The sequence below is a fragment of the Acomys russatus genome, chromosome 16 (assembly GCF_903995435.1).
Source record: "Acomys russatus chromosome 16, mAcoRus1.1, whole genome shotgun sequence".
Lineage (NCBI taxonomy): Eukaryota > Metazoa > Chordata > Mammalia > Rodentia > Muridae > Acomys > Acomys russatus.
Window position 1 is genome coordinate 11,266,145 of NC_067152.1, and position 20,389 is coordinate 11,286,533.

Sequence of the window (20,389 nt, forward strand, 5' to 3'; positions counted from 1 at the left end):
ATGGTAACCCTTGTGCAAAGGAACAAAGATTCTTCAATTCAGGAAAGTGTGTGCCAGACATACATGTCTCCCTCCGACATGGACATAGGACATGTCAGGGTCACACAAGACTTTCACTAACAAAAGTGCCCTGAAAGAACTTAAAGGAAGAACCGAAGTGAACCTCTCCCAGGGGGAAGCATGCCGACCAGGAACTCGGCTACTTTGCATTTAAAAAGGTTTTTAAAATAGAGCAGTTGAAGACAAAAATTCCTAGTGTGAGAAAAGAATGTGTATCAGCAAAAACTAACTAACTAAAGACCACTCCACAGGGGACAATATGGGGACCCACACAGCCCTTCCATGGACCACCAGGGCACTTAACACCCTGGTTAAAGAGCTGTGCTCTCTCTCTCTCTCTCTTAATGCGCGCATTCCCAGTTCAGTCCAATCCAACCAATCCAAATTTATTGAGTTCAAACTGGACAAGGATGAGGGAGAATCAAGGATGAACACTCAGAGCTTCCCCCCCAGCCCCCCACCCCCAAAACGAATCCAATGGAGCCTATTTGCAACAACAACCTGGAGACAAGCAACACTGCAGAGAGATGAAGGCAACCCCAGACCTGGTCAACTCAGAACTGCGGCGGAGGCTGCTTCTGGGAACAAAACACCAAGAGCACAGGAGTTCTGTGGTGATCATCTGGTTACACCACAGTTGGGGAGCGGAGCCTGAAAAGAAGTAGCTATCTGCCACAAAGTCAGTTTAGGGCGGAAACCACTAGGGAGAGATCATCTTCTTTTTGTTTGTTTTTTGATTTGTTTTTCCAGACAGGGTTTCTCTGTGTAGTCTTGGCTGTCCTGGACTTGCTTTTGTAGACCAGGCTGGCCTCGAACTCACAGAGATCCACCTGCCCTCTGCCTCCCTGAGTGTTGAGATTACAAGCATGTGCCACCATTGTAGCACAGATAAGTGAGGATACCACATGCCTGTTTAATGCTTTTTAATTTATTTATTATTTTATGTGCATTGGTGCATTTGGTGTTTTGCCTGCATGTATGTCTGTGTGATGGTGTCAGAGCCCCTGAAACTGGAGTTACAGACAGTTGTGAGCTGCCATGTGGGTGCTAGGAATTGAACTTGGGTCCATCTGAAAGAGCAACCAGTGCTCTTAACTGCTGAGCCATATTTCCAGCCCCTGTTTAATGTTATTTAACTTTTAATTTATTCATTTTATTTTATGTGTGTTTTGCCTGCATGTATGTATGTATTCATGCACATTATATGAAAGTTCACACGGCGTGCCTGGTACCTGTGGAGTTCAGAAAGAGGGCATCTGATGTCCTGGAAATGGAGTTACAAATAGTTGCAATTACCATGTGGATGCTGGGAGCTGGGTCCTATAGAAGAGCAGTAAAAGCTCTTACCTGCTGAGTCACCTCTCTAGCCTCTTAGTTTTTATCTTAAAATATAATGAGGGCTACAAGCAAAATCTCTTTCATCAGTTAATGAATTGTCCTGGAGATCTTCACATGACAGGAAAACTAATTCAGTCTTTTCCTCCCTACCTTATAAATGTTAGGTACCAGCAATATGAAAATCTGAAGCCTGTGCTTTGTTCTGTTTTCACAGTGCTGGGAATTGAACCTTCGGCGATGCCAGGCAATGGCCACGCCGTTAAGATGCATGCCAGCCCTGAACCCTGAAACTTTTTGAGTATGTACCAACATGCTGCTCAAATAGCTGACCATGTGGCACCTTTTAGATGCTAGATTTTCTCATTCTGGAGGCAACTAATAAAGTCTATGCAAATGTTCCCAACCCTGGAAAACTCCTGAATCTCTGGCTCTCGACATTTTGAATAACGGAGACTCAACTTGTTTATCTTAACTTAGAAATGGAATTATTATACAAAACATTTATTTAACCAGTTTCCTGTGGATAGCTATTTGGATTATTTGTTTCTCAGCAATACTGCAATTGAGATCCTAGAACAAAAGCTTCTCACACACCCAACAACACATGCAGACACACTTAAACATTAACCGATAATGCTCCAACAGGATTTGCTAGTCACACATTCAAGACAGCATATGCGAGCTCACTCCTCATACCATCACTGCAAGTTACCAGCCCTTTTAATGTTTCTAGCAAAAGAAAACAAAAGATTTCTTAATTTGTGTTTAATTTTTTAAAAAGTGTTTTTTTTTTTTCCCCAAGACAGGGTTTCTCTGTGTAGGCCTGGCTGGCCTGGGTTGGCTTTGTAGACCAGGCTAGCCTCGAACTCACAGCGATCCGCCTGCCTCTGCCTCCCGAGTGCTGGGATTACGGGCGTGCGCCACCACGCCCGGCTGGGTTTTTGGCGCACAGTTCCATGCTAATGTGCGCTCCCCAGGATGGTAGACTCTCTAGTCACAGCAGAGCGCCACTGACCGACTTGTTCCAGTTGCTCATTGCCTGTGAACCTGGCTTCTGATGTCTTTCTCAATGGAACGTATGTGCTTAGGTTTATTAATATTTCCCCCTGTGATTTCTGGTTCCTGTATCATGCTTACAAAGTCCTTCTCTTACTCAAAAATCAGAAACAACAGCAACAAAAAAAATTATTTAAATCTCTGTTCTCTCACATACATAGCAAGAATGACTTATCTGTAAGTTACCAAAACCTAAGTTGTTCACTTGAGGAAAGGCAGGGCAGGGAGACAGTGGCATTCAAACACTGTCAACATTTCCCATGGTGGCATAAAAATGAGACACAATGCTACTAGATGAACGCCACAGTACAGCGGCCCTTCAGTACACATGGCAGACTGGCTCCAGGACCCCCAGCCCTTCCCCTAAGACACTAGAATCCACCACTGCAATGACAACTGTCTCCCTACCCATCCATGGGGACCATACCAGTACCAATATCTGCAGAGGCCACAGTGCTGTATATAAAATACTATAACATTTGCATAAACTTCTGCCAATCACTAGACTGGCACCTCTACTCACAACCAAGGTTAGTGTGAGCTAGGTAATCGTCACTTACTGTAATGTTTAGAGACAATGCCATGGAAAAGCATGTTAAATAGTTACATAAGTTAATACTTATATAACCTTTTTAGTGGTTCTAGGACCACACCCACAGCCTCAGGCATGCTGGGCAAGTGCTATACAGCTGAGCTACAGCTTCAAACCCATACATAATTTTTCTTTCCTTGAACGTTTTCTTATGTGAGTGCACATGTATGTATGTGTGACCACAAAATTTATGTCTGTGCAGGCAGTCACATGTATGCCACAGCACCCACGTGGAGGAGAGGGCACAACCTTGGGTGTCAGTCCTTGCCTTCCACCTTGTTTTATTAAATTTGTATGCTTATGCGTATGTGTATGGTGTGTGGGTATGTTTGTAAGGAGGTCAGAGGATGACTTTTGGAAGCCAATTCTCGCCTTCTACCATGTGGGTTCCAGGGATCAAACTCAGATCATCAACCTTGGGAGCAAGAGCCTTTACCCACTAAGCCAGTCCTGTCCACCTTGCCAGTCCTGTCCACCTTGTATTAGACAAGTTCTCTCTTCACTGGCCCCTGAATTCTTAATCTTGTCACTACCTCCTCATGTGCTGGGGTATACACACTGCTCAGTTTTTACTTTGGAACTTTCAAATGACTAGATCTAAAAGCCAATAAAAAGGCAACCATACCTGGTAGCCACTTACAAAGTATTTGAGAAAAATGTGGTCACAAAACAGATACAAGAGTGTGTAGGATTACGCACAAGCTGCTTTATAGTCAAACAAGCCAAAGGAAAAGCAGCCAACTGTGTTTGCCTACACCCACAGATCTACTATTTTCAGGAAAAAGACAAAGTGATCTGATGAGGTTTGGTAGCAAGTTGAGAGGCTTGAGGTGACTTGAAAGACACCTGGCAAAGCCACACCAACATACAACCAACCAGGGGCTTCATTTGGCAATTGGGTACACTAAAATTACACAGCATTACTTATGATAAAATAATGTGCCCACTGCTCAATGAACGGCTAAATGATATAAAATACTATAGTCATTTGAATTTTAAAAATTATTTTAATGACAAAAAATTTCACATTATAAATAAATAAATATATCGTTGTTGTTGTCTGTTTTTGTTTTGTTTGTTTTTCGAGACGGGTTTTCTCTGTGTAGTCTTGGCTGGCCTGCAGTCACTTTGTAGACCAGACTGGCCTTGAACTCACATAGATCTGCCTGCCTCTGCCTCTTGAGTATTGGGATTAAAGGCGTGCATCACCTCTTCTGGCCCTAAAAATATTTATAGTAGAACATAATTTTGATTCTATGAAAAACAAAAACAAAAATAAGCTGAAACAGACAAACCCAAAACCAGCAAAGACCCTGAATGGAAGCATTCTGAGATATTAAGTGGCTACCTTCTGTGTACACATGTGTGCCCACATGCTCCCTGTTCTACACAGTGAGCTTCTGGATATAACAATAACAGAAATAATAAATACTCTTTTACACCTAGATCTGAACATCACTAAAAGGAAGGGCTTCTTCATGAAGGAACAATGTCAGGGCAAACACAAGGAAGGCTTTGAAAGGCCTGGCATGGTGGAAGCCAGTCTGGTCTACAGAGTTCCAGGCCAACCAGGGATATGTAGTGAGACCCTATCTAAAAACAAACCACCAAGCAAAGATAAGCTTTAAGTATTGTGTGCCAAAGAATAAGGAAATAAAGAATGTCGGAGTCATACCAAAAGATACAAGCCAGCTTGAAGGGACTTCCACCAATCTCTACAATTTTAATATCAAAATAAATGATTCATCGAGTAGGATAGAAAAGCAGGAGTCCACATTGCTAAAAAACAAATCACTCTATGGTAAATAAATATAAGGAAAGGAAATCTCTTCATTAGAGCAGAATGCAAATTAGAGAAGAAATAATTCCTCCTCCTCTTCTTTCCCTCCTTTAACAGAAACTTGCTATGCAGCGATGGTCTAGAACTTGCCATGTAGACCAGACTTGAACTCACAGAGATTCACGTGCCTCTGCCTTCCAAATGCTAGGAGTAAAGATATGCACCACCATACATAGCAAAAGGAATTTATTATGTTTTTGATACATAATTTCTCTGTGTATGCCTGGCTATTTTGAAACTCACTCTGTAGACCATTCTGGCCTCAAACTCAGAGACCTGCCTGACTCTGCTCCCTGGGTGCTGGGATTAATGGTGTGCAACACCACGCCCAGCTAATTAATTAGCTGTGTGTGATGGCACACTCCCTCACTTGGGAGACTAAGGCAAGATTATTGTCCCGAGTTTCAAGCCAGTCTGAACTACACAAAGAATTTATGCTAAGAGCCTCAAAAAACAAAACAAAACAAAACAAAACAAAACAAAAAAAACCAAAATAAATTAAAAACAGCAACAACAACAGCAACAAAGCAAAGCATTACAGCATATCCCTTTAATTCCAGCCTTGATAGGCAGACAGATCTCTATGAGTTCTAGGCTAGCCTGAGCTACATAGAGAAAGCCTGCCCTAACAAACAAACAAACACAAATAAATAAAAGTGTTATCTCTGAATAACAATGAGCATCTACACTTCCTCTCGATATATCCTATCATTTCAGCTTTATGAACACATACTTCTTTAATTAAAAAAAAAAAACTGCATTCCTCAACACAGCTTCAATACACACAACAGAAGCTGTATCTCCCTGCACTGAGTGCTGCAGAGAGTATTTGTATACAGCAAACACTGACTGCCATGGCAAGGAGCTCAGAAGACCCAGGCAGATGGACTAATGCTGAGAAAACAAACCACCAGAGGTAGTGTTGAGATTTATGGAAATTTTGGCTGGGCTTTATAATAATCATGGAAGTAACATATGTGACAAGGACATTGCTGTGAAGTCAGCAACTGATAAGAAACAGGAGGGCAACAGACTGCACAACTGGTCAGTATCAGGCGCTATGAATCCCCTTGAGACACACAAGTAACGCACTACTCACCTGGCGTCATCATTCATTGCCGTGTGGTCAATAGGTACCATGAAACTCAGGAGCTTGCTGAGGACATGGAACCTAAATAAAGCAAGAAAACAGACAGCAATATCAGTAACCATTAACTCAGCAAAGGAAACATATTCAACAACTAAACCCTATGACTGATTCCATGGACTTTGGTACCAGGATGGAATGGAGAAAAGTTTACAGACAATACCAACTCTATTCTCTCTTTTCCTCTTGATGCAGCAGGAAACGATCTGGTAATAGAATAGTGAAAACCTACAGCAGTGGTGGTGCACAGCTTTAATCACAGCACTCAGGAGGCAGAGGCAGGTGGGTCTCTGAGTCCAAGGACAACCTGGTCTACAAAGTAAATTTCAAGACAGACAGACTGACACAGAGAAACTCTGTCTTGGGGGCGGGGGGATGATAATTCATCAATTTAGATCACAGCTAAATAGGTGGGGGGAAAAGAACAGATTCATTTGTATCTTTGAGCATGCATAACCCTTCAACATCTTTCCAGACAGAAGTCAACAAGGGCCCAGCTGCCCTAGCTTCCTCTTCTTAGTTCTCATTACAGCCCCTCCTGGCAAGGGGCAGGCAGCACTAACGCTGCCACTCACTGACTCTGCTCCCTAAGCCAGGAAAGACTCCCAGAGCTCCATCTTTCCTTAGGAGCTCTGCCTTTAGCTGAAGGAGCACAAGGAAATTCTGAATAACTTTGAGGCCAATGTTAAGTTTGAGATGCCATGAAATTTAAGCTGCCTCTCCTATACTTCCTACCAAATGATAGAGGTATTTTTGTGTATAATCATTTGAATTTTGCAGGAAAAGTGGCTAAACAAATATACCACTGGATACAAATAAAATTACACCAGAGTTCCACAACACACTCTTTTCTATTCTTTCTATTAGAAAAGGCTTGGATGACTTGTACACAACCCAGCACACAGAAAGATATGTAAAATTTCTACTTGAGCAAAACATTTACAAACAAAAATCCAATACACATTCTCATGCATGTAATTATTTCAGTTTTAAAAATAATTTCACACTTATCAAATAATTATCTATTGAATCACTCATATCTAGGCCTCTCAAATTTCATTCTTTTATCAACAAATGAATTTTATAAAATAGCAATATGCAATTTCTTCCAACAAACAGTAATAGACAAATACACACCCATATGCACAAAACAGTTAAAGAGAGACTGTGGAACAGCTATCCCCACATATAGTATTTTGGCTAATGACAGCTACACAGCCAAAGGCATACACTATACAGCCTGGCTGGGTCATAGGCTATGATACCTAGTTTTGTGTGAATGTGTAAACAGATCACCAGCAGGCCTTCCTCTTGGTAAACAACAGATGACTGCACTTAATATTCTGCATTATCCTCAGTTTTGGAGTGTTCTTATGCCTACATAATTTAGTTAGTGTCATACCAAAAAGGATTTATTTAGCTCTGTTCTTTATAAACGTATTATACAATGTGAAAATTAAGGGTTTTTGTTTGTTTATGACAGAGCTCACATTGTAGCTCGGGTTGGGTCTCAAACTTGAAGCAATCTTCTTGTGCAGGCCTCCAGGGTGCTAGGATTATAGGTGTGAGCCACCAATCTGACTCAAAGAAGGCTTTGTTTTTCTTTCTGTGTTTTTGATGATGCTGGGATTGAATCCAGAGCCTCACATGCTAAAACAATTTGAGGCCATAAGGATATATTGTTTCTCCTCAAACTTTTTCTTCTCTTTTTATTTTGACAGGGGGGTCTTATTATGTAGCTCAAACTTGCCTGGAATCTACTTATGTGGACCAGGGTGGCCTCAAACTCACAGAGGCCTGGCTCTCTTCACACTTTCTGCCTATTGATTTAGTGTTTATTTGTGGGCCTTATCTGCAACATGCATTACTATATGGATCTAGGGAGATGGCTCAAGGGGTAAAGTGCTTGATGTGTAAGACAGAGGACCCGAGTTAGGCTCTCCCGAATCCACTGAGAAGCCAGGCACAGCGACACGCCTGTAACCACAGCGATAGGGGCGGTGAAGTCGCAAGAGGGTCCTGGAAGCCTGATGAGCAGCTAGCCCAGCCAAAATGGCAAGCTCTAGCTTGTAGAGACAACAGAGGAGAAAACTGATGCCAACTGATGCCCACCCCCTCCCCCACTCAATGTTTTAACTTGAAATAAATCATTTGCTGTAGTATTTGCCCACTGGTGATTTTTCTACTTCTCTGGTTCCCTCTACATTTATTTAGTAACTGGAATTATATGTGACTCTGGACAGCATATTAACTGGTATCCTAAAAGAGGGCTACACAGAAAGAAAAGGGGGGAGGGGGAAAGAGAGGAAAGAACAAAGAGAGAAACAGAAAGAGAGTGAACAGAGAAATTCTTGAGGCATGGAAAGCCTCTTGGCTGCTGCTTCTAGTCTTACACAGTGGCCATGAGATCCTTGGGTAGAGAAAGTGATGACAATGGACATGCCACACACTTGTGGCTCATACAAACACTCCTATGTGCGCTATGGTGCCTTTGTCTCACCTCCTCGGCATTCTCTATGAACTCTCCTCCCTCTGTCAATCTCAAATATGCTGATATTTATTTCTTGAGGTTTTATTCTTCTCATTATAGACTCATCATATTACAGTTTGGGGAAATGGCAAATAACTTGCTTTTAAACTACCAAGTAATAAATAAAAAATGTCTCAAAAAATAAGACCTCTCAAGGTTGTGTCAAATTTAACATATTCTGTAACAGAATCTACCCTCTCCCTTAACAACACCAAAAAACAAAAACCAACCAACCAATCAGATTTTTTCCTTGTAGTATGTACTTAGCTGTTCTTTTACAATGTTGGAGGTCATTCCAGCCTCCTCACTAAGTCACTATGATGTGCCCAGTCCTTACCTGAGTTCATTCTTCTTCTACCATCTCATAAATTTCTAGTCCATTTCCTAGTTCACAAATCCCTAGAATTGTCTTTCTACAACACAAGTGTCTGTATGCAGACGGTTACTGTGTAAGTCAAGTGCTGATTTCTGCACCCACTACATCTGGTTGTAATCCCTGTTCTGAGAATTCCTATCTCGATGTTGTATAAACACTGCTCCCAAATTGTCCCCTGATGCGCTAATAAAGCAGCTTACAGCCAATGGCTGAGCACGGGAAAGAATAGGGCTGGACTTTCTGCCAGCCAGGGGAGGAGGAGTTAGAGGAGGTAGGGGATTCAGCCAGGGGATTAAGCAAGGGAGATGTCTAGAAGAGACCAGGAGAGAGAGAGTTGAAACAGGAAAAGCTACAAAGTGCAAGTATCTCTGGAATATATGCTGGGAAGAAACCAAATTAGCTTAGAGGGTTAAGAATAGATCAATACCCAGCACTCAGGAGGCAGAGGCAGGAGGATCTCTGTGAGTTCGAGGCCAGCCTGGTCTACAAAGGGAGTCCAGGACAGCCAAGGCTACACAGAGAGACCCTGTCTCGAAAAACCAAAAAAGATCAATAACAGCTCAGTTCTTGTGCTGTGAAGCTTGTTAAAATAATATAATAAAGTTTCAATTATTGGGTGATAGCTGGGTCAAAAGAGAAACTGAGAAACAAACACAGTTATATAAAAATAACATTAACAAGTATAATATCAGTATTCCTCTACCCGGAATCTTTAAATGCCTTACAGCCCAAATTGCTGGTGTGGCTGTGATCTAGCTTTCACCTAAACATCAAACCTACTGCCTGCCACTTCTCACTGTTTACTGTAAGCCAGAAATTCCCAAGATGGGCCCCCACTGTCTTAAGCAGGCAAACATTTGTATATATGTTATTCTTTTGCTTGTAACTGGTTTAACTAGCCTCTCATGGTTCAGTGTCTATATGGTGCCTTACAGTCCTCCTGTGCATACTGCTGGCCTCAAACTCACAGTGATCCGCCTGCCTCTGCCTCCCGAATGCTGGGATTAAAGGTGTGCGCCACCACGCCAGCGAATACTTGCTTTTCAATATCAACCTTGACTTTCCTTTTTGGCCTAAGGACTAAATGAAGAGCCTCATGCACTCTACCAGTGAGTGACACTTCCAGCCCCAGATTTCTTAATCTCTGCTTTGCAATTCTATCATCATTTTTATCCAAGATGTTTTCTGACTGACTAGTATCAACAGGACACTACAGTTGGTAGTGAGGTTGGAACGCTATGAAAGGATAAAGCTGAGCACTCTTGACCACAAAGGGTACACACAGCTCTTGGCTCTAACAATGTAAAAGTTTACAGTAATACAATAATGTAGATGTTTTCTGTTCTCCTCTCTTTCCTTTTTTACTTTTTTAGGAAGCAGGATCTCTCGCTGTGTAGCTCAAGCTGGCCTCAAGCTTTTGACCTCTGGCTTTAGCCTCCTAAGTGCTGAGCTTATTGGTTATACCATCACAGCTGGCCTCTCTCAATTCTTTGGAAGAACACACATTTATTTCCAAGAGAAATACCATTAGATAAACATAAGAGAATGCTTACAATGTACCAGATATCTCCTTTAATAAATGGAAACAGTGAAAACTACAGAGTAAAGAACCAAAATATCATGACCTGACAGAGCCAAGATTTGAACTCATGTTCCTTCTGGAGAAACCCCAGTAAGCCACAGAGCCTTATAAACAGCTCCACAGTGCAACCGAAGCAAGGCTGACAGTGAGACTGAAGCTGCCACTTATAACACACTAATAGTGTTTAAATAGATACCTGTGGGAAGAAGGGACAGAGAGGGACAGAAAAGGGAATGGAAGTGAGCAAGAAAACTAACACTAGGGTGGCCAACTGGCCCAGCCTCGGCAGAAGGACAGCAACAGTAACAGCAACAACGGCAGCCAATGCTGTAATGGCGTTTACCGTGGAGCAGGCACTGTTGAGAGCTCCACATGTCTTCTTCATTTACTCTCTCCACAAACTGGTTCTCAGTGATCATCACCCCCACTTTACAAGTGAAGAAATGAGCATAAAGAGTTTAAGGTCTCCCTCAAGTATGCACTAGTCACTCTCAGAGCTGGGACCCAGATAGTGTGTCTTAATCACAACAGTAACAATGCCCAGAGAAGCACCAGAACTGCTTGTTTCAACATAGTAGAGAAGTGGAAACATTGTAACAATTTAGGCAGATTGATATTTGTCTAAAGGAAATGCAATAAAGGAGGGGGTCTTTAATGACAGGATTAGCTATCTGTCTAAAACTATATGCATATGATACATTGATACACACACACACACACACACGCACACACACATGCACGCACACACACACGCACACACACGTGCGCGCAGAGATTCAGGGTTTGTCAGTTGACATTGCTCCTACTCTGGTCAGGATATAAATCTGAAAGTCTAGCTATGTCAGTTGCTACTCTCTTGCTCTGTCTTTTGCTGTATCTTTATTTTTTAAAAAATATTTTTTATTATTTATTTATGTATACACACATGTATCTATACATGAGGTCAGAGGGGCATCAGATCCCCTGGAGCCAGAGTTACAGGCAGTTGTGAGCTGCTGGTTATGGGTGCTGGGAATCAAACTCATTTCCCATTTAAGAACAGTATCTGTATCTTCCTAAGACTCATTATTAGCTCAGAGTGGAGAATTTTCATAGCATCAAAATTGATTCTATTTTCCCATGAAAAATTATATTCCTCATCTCATTTAAGTGCACTGTTAGTATTTTTAAAGTCCTCTATTTTTGACTTTTTAAAGCTAAAATAATCATCTCGACTTTGTTTTCTAATTATTTCTTTCAGGGAAACACTAACAGTATTTTATACATCCACTGATAACAATAGAACAAAAATTCAATAAACTGTGTTTTCCCTTTTAGAGTAAGAAAACAGGGTCATAAAAATATCTGCTTCTCACTGTGTTACCTTTATCATCCATAAAAACAGAATTGTGAGCAATGGGTGTGGTAGCACATAGCAGAATATTAACTTTCGAGAGGGTCAGGCAAGGGGATATTTAGTTCAAGGTCAGCCTGTCTCAAAAATCAAAATCAAAGCTAGAATCATCAGGAGAAATAAAGACAGGGCAATCAAAATGAACAAGAAGCAACATTGACACCTCTTGTTCATTTGCTTCCCACAAACTTACCGAAGTTTCCTTCCTTTGCTGGCTTTTCTATCTACCGTCTTGCGGATTTTGCTTCGTAGTTTCTGGATTGCAAGCCACTGCCTGGGAAGTTCACAAGCCATGTTATGCATCATCACCCACAGAAACAGTTATGAATATTGACAAAATGGAATTTTTCTCACTAACAACCCTGCAGAAAGAAATCACCAACCTACATCAAATTCCTCAAGATAGTCTTGGGCCAAAGTGACTAATCAATTGGAGAGGATTTGTACAATGGTAAAAAACAAATGGCAGCTGGGAAATTCTACAGCAAATCTAATTAACAATGTTCCTCAGTATCTTGAGTTGCTGTGGCAAGCACTCAGTCTGCCACTCTTCAGGGAAGCCCGCTGAGCCTAAGCCATTTGGGTCTCCTCTCATATTTAGGCTTATACATATGGTCTCTTGCTACTGCAAGTGCTGGTTGGTCTGAAAGCATCAATTTATTCTCACTTATATTCTCATCACCCCTTTTTCTTTTGGTTTTTGAGACTGAGTCTCTCTATATAGCCCTGGCTGTCCTTGAACTCTACCTCCCAAGTGCCAAGGTTAAAGACATGCACCACCAAGCCTGGCCCATTTTTCTAACTCTTATTTTCCTTTCTCTAACAGTGTTTTTGTGTCTTTCTAATAAAAATGTTTACACTTATTTATTTATCTAGGTGTGCATGCCCACACTTACTTCAGCACATGTACGAAGGTTGGAGAGAACTCATGGGAGTCTCCTTCCACTGTGTGGATTCTGGGAGCCAAACTCAGGTTATCTGCAAGAGCAGCAACTCAGAGCATCAGACTTGGCAGCGAGTGCCTTTACCTGCTGAGTCATTTACAAATTCTCTTTTCTAAGATTTATTTATTGTGTATTAGTGTTTTGCCTGCATATATGTATGTGGACCATGTGTGTGTGCTGTGCTCATGGAGGCCAGAAGATGGTATCAGATCCCCCTGGAACCGCAATTATATGATGTGAGTCACCATGTGGGTGCTGGGAACCAAATCCTGGTTGTATGCAAAAGCTTCAAGTGTTCTTAAGGGCTAAACCGTCTCACCAGCCCTTCCTTTCTAATTTGCAATAATTATCCACTGGGTTTATAGTTGTCTAATTTGTATTCTCTATAATAATGTTTGCATTCTATCTGTAATATTTCTGTGTTAATAAAATGTAAAGACTCTTCTTCTCCTCCCTCAATATAAGCTCTCTTATTTTACTTTTTAAGGCAGCTTTCATTATGTAGCCTTGCTGTCCTGGAATTTCCTGTGTGGACTAGCTTCAAATTCACAAAGATCCACCTGTTTCTTCCTCCCAGTTACTGGGATTAAAGGTGTGTGCTACCACCTGGCCTCAATGTAATTTCAATACCATTCTCATACCTTTCAAAAAAAAAAAAATCCAAGAAACCTTACACAATAAATATTTCTTTTCAATTATTTATCAGTCTTCAAACTCCCTAGATTGTCTCTTTTTCATAGTTGGTTTATGTGGATCAGGGTTCCTACAGAATTCATACATCTGTGGTCATCTTAAGAGCCCCTTAGGAATTTAATTTTTCAAATAAAGAATTTGAAAACAAGCTAGAAAAATTTCCACAACTTGTTCCTGAGAAAAAATGTAAAAGGGAAACTGCAGTCGCTGCTAGTCATCTTACCTGACTTACACAAGGAAAACTCAACATGAGGTAGGGGAAAAATCTAGGGAAATCCAATTACTGTAATCTTAATATAATCTTAATTACTATAATCTATTTTATTGTAAAGTCAGATAAATTTACAATATAATCACCACTTAAATACAATTTGCTCTATCACATTAGCTATATGGTGAACACCCACCCCTACAACATTCCAAAGACACAGGAAATATCAACAGTACCCTACCCTAAAATTCAACCCAAAATTACTTCATCAATGCTAATTTTTCTTTGCCTACTCAAAATGCTGCTCTGCCCAGAATCTCATTCTGATATTTACAGTTTTTTGTTTTGTTTTGTTTTGTTTGTGTGTGTGTGTGTGTGTGTGTGTGTGTGTGTGTGTGTGTGTGTTTACGCTTTTTCAAATTATGGCTCACGGTTATTTACCTGCACACCACTCATTAGGTAGTACTCTAAATGCCCTTCTTATTTTCAAACCACAGGAGGAAACATACAAACAAGTGCCTTCCTTCACTACTCTGCATTCTACACTGACATCTGGGTAATGCTGCTGTGTTCCCGTTCCAGTTGAACTAAAGCTTCTCTGAAGGGGTGGAGGTCTACACTAGGAAGATTAACAAAGCAGATTCAACTGGGCAAGGGACCTGTTGTGTACAGAACCCGTTCTGACTGCAGAGAGCACAGGTTTGGGCAGAAGCCTTTACACACATACAGTCAGCAGACTCTATGTGTGTATGTGTGTGTGTATATACGGATATACACACACACACACACACAACCCCCACTAAGGGTAAAGAGCATAAAAAAAAAGATTGATGATTATAGGGCCAGCCACTGCCCTGGAGGCAGAATTAAGGGGGTTCGATGGGAGAAACAACTACACAAGTAGTTTGAAAGAACAGAAAACCACATCTAAGTTACCTTCCCATGGCCACCTGATCATTTGGATCCAAGGAACTGGTTTTCCGCTCTATGAGTTCTCGAAGGAGCTATGGAAACAGGAAAGCAATTGAGTTATTATCATCTCCCAGCAGAACAGGCTTAAATAGGCACAGAAGGAATTCTGAGTGGCATAGTGATCACTCTTAAACTACAACCAATGAGAGAATTTTCATTAACCCTTTTATATTTATATGGTTTTCAAAGGTAGCTACCACAATAACTGAGAACAGACATCCATTTGGATGACTCATAGCACTATAGTTTGTTTCATATGCAGAGTGTGCAACATTTTTTTTAAAAAACTGTTTTATGACCAGTTAGTTTTGCTGTCCTATCAACAATGGATAATCTTTAAAAGGTCAGGTGGGAAGGGTTATAGACAGAAAAGGAAATGCATCAGCTTCCAACTAATCAGATAATGGTGCAAAGTTAACTTCAGAAATATAACCCCAGCAATCAGAAGGTCTTCCCTGAGTAAAAGTCTTGACTATTAATAGACTTCATCCTCTTGCCTACTACAATTGTACTCTGCCATGCTGATAACACAAGCTGACTTAAGCAGACATGACACAAACACACACACAGCCGCCAAAGTTCTGAGGAACCATAGGAAGTCATTTGAGTTCCAAATATAATAGAATGGGTCTCCATCCTCTTAGGTTAACTCCATGAGTGCTCTAACATTATTCTCCCATTTTCTTAATTCTGGCACTCGACTGCATATAATACAAATCTCTATCTATACTTTGCACACACTTAGGAATTTGCATTGGACCTTAAGAGTCCTCAGTATAAAGGTGCCATGGTATTTAAACATTAAAGGAGAAGAATTTTAAGTTGCAACAATAAAATTAGATGTAATCTCTCCTATACAAGTGCTACATACAGAGAAATGACAACAGAAATTAAGTTTCCAGACAACCAAGAGAAATCTAAAGTAAACTAGATCCTGCTAACCATCTATCAATAATACAGGTTTGGCTTTAAAATTTGTTTCTTCAGAAAAACAAGCAATTATTTTGTAGTTAAGGCATAGTAGTAATATAGATATTTCACCAAATTAAATGGCCGAAGCTTGTGGGAGGATGGAGAGGAAATAATTTCCCATAAAAGCAGCTTACTTTCTAATTTTCATTTGTGTATGTAAGTAGGCACTGAAGAAGTAAAATTTATAAAAATATCTACTTCCGTAAGACGCAGCTTTACTGCACAAAGGAAAGGATATCTCAATCGCAATTAAAAATCCTACTGTGTCGTTTTCTCATTTGCATATTTTGGGCATTATTACCACAGCAATTACGCTTAAAAATGCAGGGACCAGAGGCCACTGGTTTATTATCACTAGAAAACAGCAAGCTATTTCTCTACCCTGTTTATCTGATTGATTCTCAACATCTTTCTGGCAGCCAATCTATCAGTTTATCTCTCCTACTTCATCACAGTCACTTCTGGCAGCTAAATACAAGATCCAAATCCAGTGCTACACAGACACATGACACGGTAAACCCGTGTAACGCAGTTGCTGAGTAAACAGCTGCCCTAGGGCTCAGCGCAAATGGGCTCTGCTTCCTAGTCAATGTTCTGTGAGAAGCAAGGTTGGTGAATTGGCAAGGGAAGAGGTTAATAGTAATAATTTTTTTTAATGAAAAGAATGAAATGACTGCATTTTACTGCCCCTACTTTGTTCCAGACACACAAGAGATTACAACCACAATTCCTGGTTTTCTTAATCATCCCTGATTCCATGAGCCTGGACAATCATGGCCACTGGGGAGCAAGTGCTTACGGAAGGCTGCTCTGGTACACCAGGCATGGCCATCTGGGAGAGAGCACCATAAGCCCTGACAAAGGCTGGAATCGGAGCCACACAGTTGCATAGGATCTATTACCCAGCAGCTGCTGACACTCAACACCAAGTTGGTGCTGTGTCTGCTTTCAAGCATCCTGCGTATTACAGATCCTAGTCTGCATCCTCAGGGGTCAGGAGCTTCATATTGCTTTTCTTAGTCACTCATAATGGAGAGGATGCTACCAGTCTGTCTGCCTGTCTAGCTTATTGGTCCAAAATTTCAGAATACAGAAAATATCATCAGCATATTACCCGCGGATAGTTGTTTAGTAAGGTAACAGAGCACACCCTAAGAGTAAGAAGCCATACCTCACTGTGGTCTGGATCTGCATGTCCCTGATGACAAGCCATGTGGGGTCTCTTCCTATGTTTACTGTGTATCTGTGTATCTTCATGGAGCAATGTCTATTCAGATTCTTTATTATCCATTTTAAAGTTACCCTAGGAGTCCTGGAGAGACAGTTTGGGGGTCAGGAGCACTGGCTGCTCTTGCAGAGGACTAAGGTTTGGTCTCTGGCATGCACTGGCGGCTTACACCCATGTGTAAGTCTCATCTCAGAAGGGTCAAAATGCCCTCTTTTGGCCTCCACGGCACTGTACACACACAGTACAGAAACACAACTGCAGGCAAAACACTCATACACAAATCTAAAAATAATATAAAATAAATGAAGCTGGGTTGTGCTTTGTTAGCAAGGTATAATAGTTCTTCGTGTACTCTGTGTACCAGCCCCTTAAAAGGAAAGAGTCCTTTCACTTTCTTGATGGTATCATTTACAGCAGCTAAGTAGTTAATTTCGATATAATCTATTTTTCCCTCTGCTATATGTACTTTCAATGTTGTATATGGAAAGCATTGTGCAGCCAAAGGTCATGGAGGTTTACTCCTATAATACTTATACTAAGAGTTTTCTGGTTAATACAATGCGTTTTTGAATTAACTTTGTACATGGCACAAGCTGGAAGGTATTTTTTAAATGTGGACATCCTATTGTTCCATGTGTTGAAAAGACTATTCTTTTCTCCATTTAACTCTTTTAGCACTCTGTCAAAAGGCCAAGCCATTTTTCCAAGCATTTAGTTTCATGGTCACATCCTCCTTGGCTTGCTAACTTTGCAATCTAGAGTCACTCCCAGTGCACTGACACACTCTGGAGAAGGAAATGGCTGTGACCACCTTTTCTATAACTCAGCTGGCCCACCTGAGGCCAGACTCCTAACATCCTCCTCTCGGGTACACAGAGACGAGTCAACTCCTGAGCGTGTTCAGACCCTCCCACAATAAGGAAGGTACAAAAGCAGGCTCTGTACGCCCAGCACTTAGGTGGAAACAGAAGAACGCAGAGTTCAGGCTATCCTCCCTTGTACAGCAAGTTTAAGGCAATCCTGGGCTACAAAGATTCCTTAAAAAAATAAAAATAAAAAGGTTCATTTACCCTTCCTCCTGCTCACTCTCCAACAAGAATTTCCCCCTGCTTTGTCTCCTACTTTACCACGCTAGTCTTTCAAATTAACCCTAAATCCAGTGTGGTGGTAGTGCATGCCTCTAATTCCAGCACTTGGGACAGACAGAGAGAGAAAGAGAGAGAGAGAGACAGACAGACAGACAGACACGGGGGCGGGGGGGAATGAATCAAATTAATCCTAAAAGAAGTCACTTGTGATTTCCCCCAACATAATATTCTTATTATTTGTGAATTTTATACAATGCACCCCAATAACACTCACTTCCCATTTCTCCCACGTCCACCCTCCCACCTTTTTGCCCTCCCCCACCCCAAGAAGAGAAAATACACCAAGTCCATTTGTGTTGCCCATATACTCATTAGAGTATGGCCAAACTCCCAGTGGCCAGCCTCTTACAGATAACTGAATCCTTCTCCAACCCCCACCAGAAGCCATCAACTGTCACAATTTTTAAGGACTCTCCTCAATGACTTCCTGTCTAGACTGTTTCCTTTGAGGGCGGCAGGCTGTCACAGAATCTTTTAATGTCTGTCATTCCCAACTATAAATCTGCAGTCAATACCACTGCAAGAGACGCTTCCTTGCCCAAAACAGCCAGCAGCAGCATAGGCCACAGACATCACCATGGCCTCCAGTGGCAGCATGGGCCATGCAGGTTTTTTGTGGAGGCCCAATCCAGAAAATGAAGCGTTCTCCATCATCTTGTCCACTGTTGAGAATTGGGCATCATGCTGGGGGCAGAGCTTGTGTGAGTTCCAGGCTGCACACCTGCAAGCCCTACTCTGCAATGACATGCTCCGCCTCTCTCCACTGCTTGATTCCACTAGCTTTCCCACCTCACCACTACATTTATTCACACTGCAAACTGCAGTGTGTCACTGTGTGTGTGTGTGTGTGTGTGTGTGTGTGTGTGTCCGTCCGTCCCAAACAGCTTTTCAAGCAAATACTTATTGCAACAAGTCACTGGTCTGCTTCAAAGTTTCTGGTTTCCGAAGCACCATAAATACCGGCCTATCACTGAGACTCATCTCGGGTTTCCTGTTGTTAGGCAGTCAGTGTGGTCTTGTGGTTGGGAAGGGCATCCAGGGGCAGGATACTGAGAGCTCTAGGCTCCTGCACACCTCTCTGCCCTCGGGGCCAGCTGTCTTGTGGGCTCACCAGTACAACCATGGTGCTTGCAGCCTGTGGGCAGCATAGATGGTAACAGTGGCAGGACCAGGCCTACTCAGCTACACCATGTTCCCTTGTCCACTTCACCCGACATGTCCAGCAATGATGTGTCTGTTCTGCCATCTTTTCTTCCAGTTTCATGAGACCACTTTTTAAGAGCATTTTTCCATTAAGACCCTTTTTTCAGTTGTTCCAGAGATACTGTGGGCTCTGCAGACTCCTCTCCCACCAGGTGTCCCCTTAGAGCCTCCTAAATCCTGTCACTTGTGATTTTCACACTTGAAATTCATAAAAATAGATTTGCATATACTATAACTTCAAATTGTTGGGAATAAGTTGCTATATGCATCTGTAGTGTAAGTTCAACATGTAATTATTCACTTCCCATTGGGTTTATGTTCCCCTCACTTCTTTCCACAGGATCTACTTGGTCATTCCCCAACCAACTCTATGGCCTAATATTTCTTCTTCCATTATCCTACTAAAACAAATATTGCACCTGGACTTTGATTTGGAAGGATGACAAGCTTAGACACCAAATGAAGTGGCAATGTTTTCAAAGGTCCTAATATTTCACTATGCTTGGCTACTTGGAGTAAAATTTATTAGTCAAAACAGTAAACTTTCTCATCAGAATCCATACATTTCTTTAGACATAATATATAATACTCAATGTCTAATTATTTACTGGATGTAAAGAAAATCACTATCAGCATCAGGCCCTGATGCATCAACACAGTAATTTGAATGCTAGGGAACTTCTTCAATTTGTTTTTCCTTTCCTCTTACTACAAATAAAAACAATTTAATAAAAACTATATGTATGACATTAAGCTATTCTTTAGAATCTTTGCAAATAGTAACAACAGGGCAAGGGTGCTATTGGTTAAGTTCTACAACAGTCCCCATTGAAATATTCTGGCCTTTCGATACCCAGACATACAATTTGGGATTTTTTTTTTTTTTTCTTTCTTTCTTATTTGTCCTAAACATGAGGATGGGCGTCCTCTGGACCAGGGCTCAATTTCTGACTATTTCTGGGCACTTTAGAAATGTTTCTTTTAATAGTATCATGTAATCCATCATTTGTGTTCAAAGAATGGAAAAGTCACACCAAACTAGAGACCTCACAGGTAAGAAACTGGAGAGAACTAATTTGTGTTCTGTAATTATGCTTCATAGTA

General features: G+C 41.3%; 1 protein-coding gene across 1 annotated transcript in view; it reads right to left on the reverse strand.

The window, feature by feature from the left end:
- Positions 1 to 20,389, reverse strand: part of Aatf (apoptosis antagonizing transcription factor) — a 92,437-nt gene that overhangs the window by 15,388 nt on the left and 56,660 nt on the right. The window contains exons 9-11 of the mRNA XM_051158178.1: positions 14,699 to 14,766; positions 12,108 to 12,188; positions 5,986 to 6,057 (exon numbers count right to left, since the gene is read on the reverse strand). Of these exons, the coding sequence (XP_051014135.1) occupies positions 5,986 to 6,057; positions 12,108 to 12,188; positions 14,699 to 14,766 (221 nt within the window). The remainder of the gene's footprint in view (positions 1 to 5,985; positions 6,058 to 12,107; positions 12,189 to 14,698; positions 14,767 to 20,389) is intronic.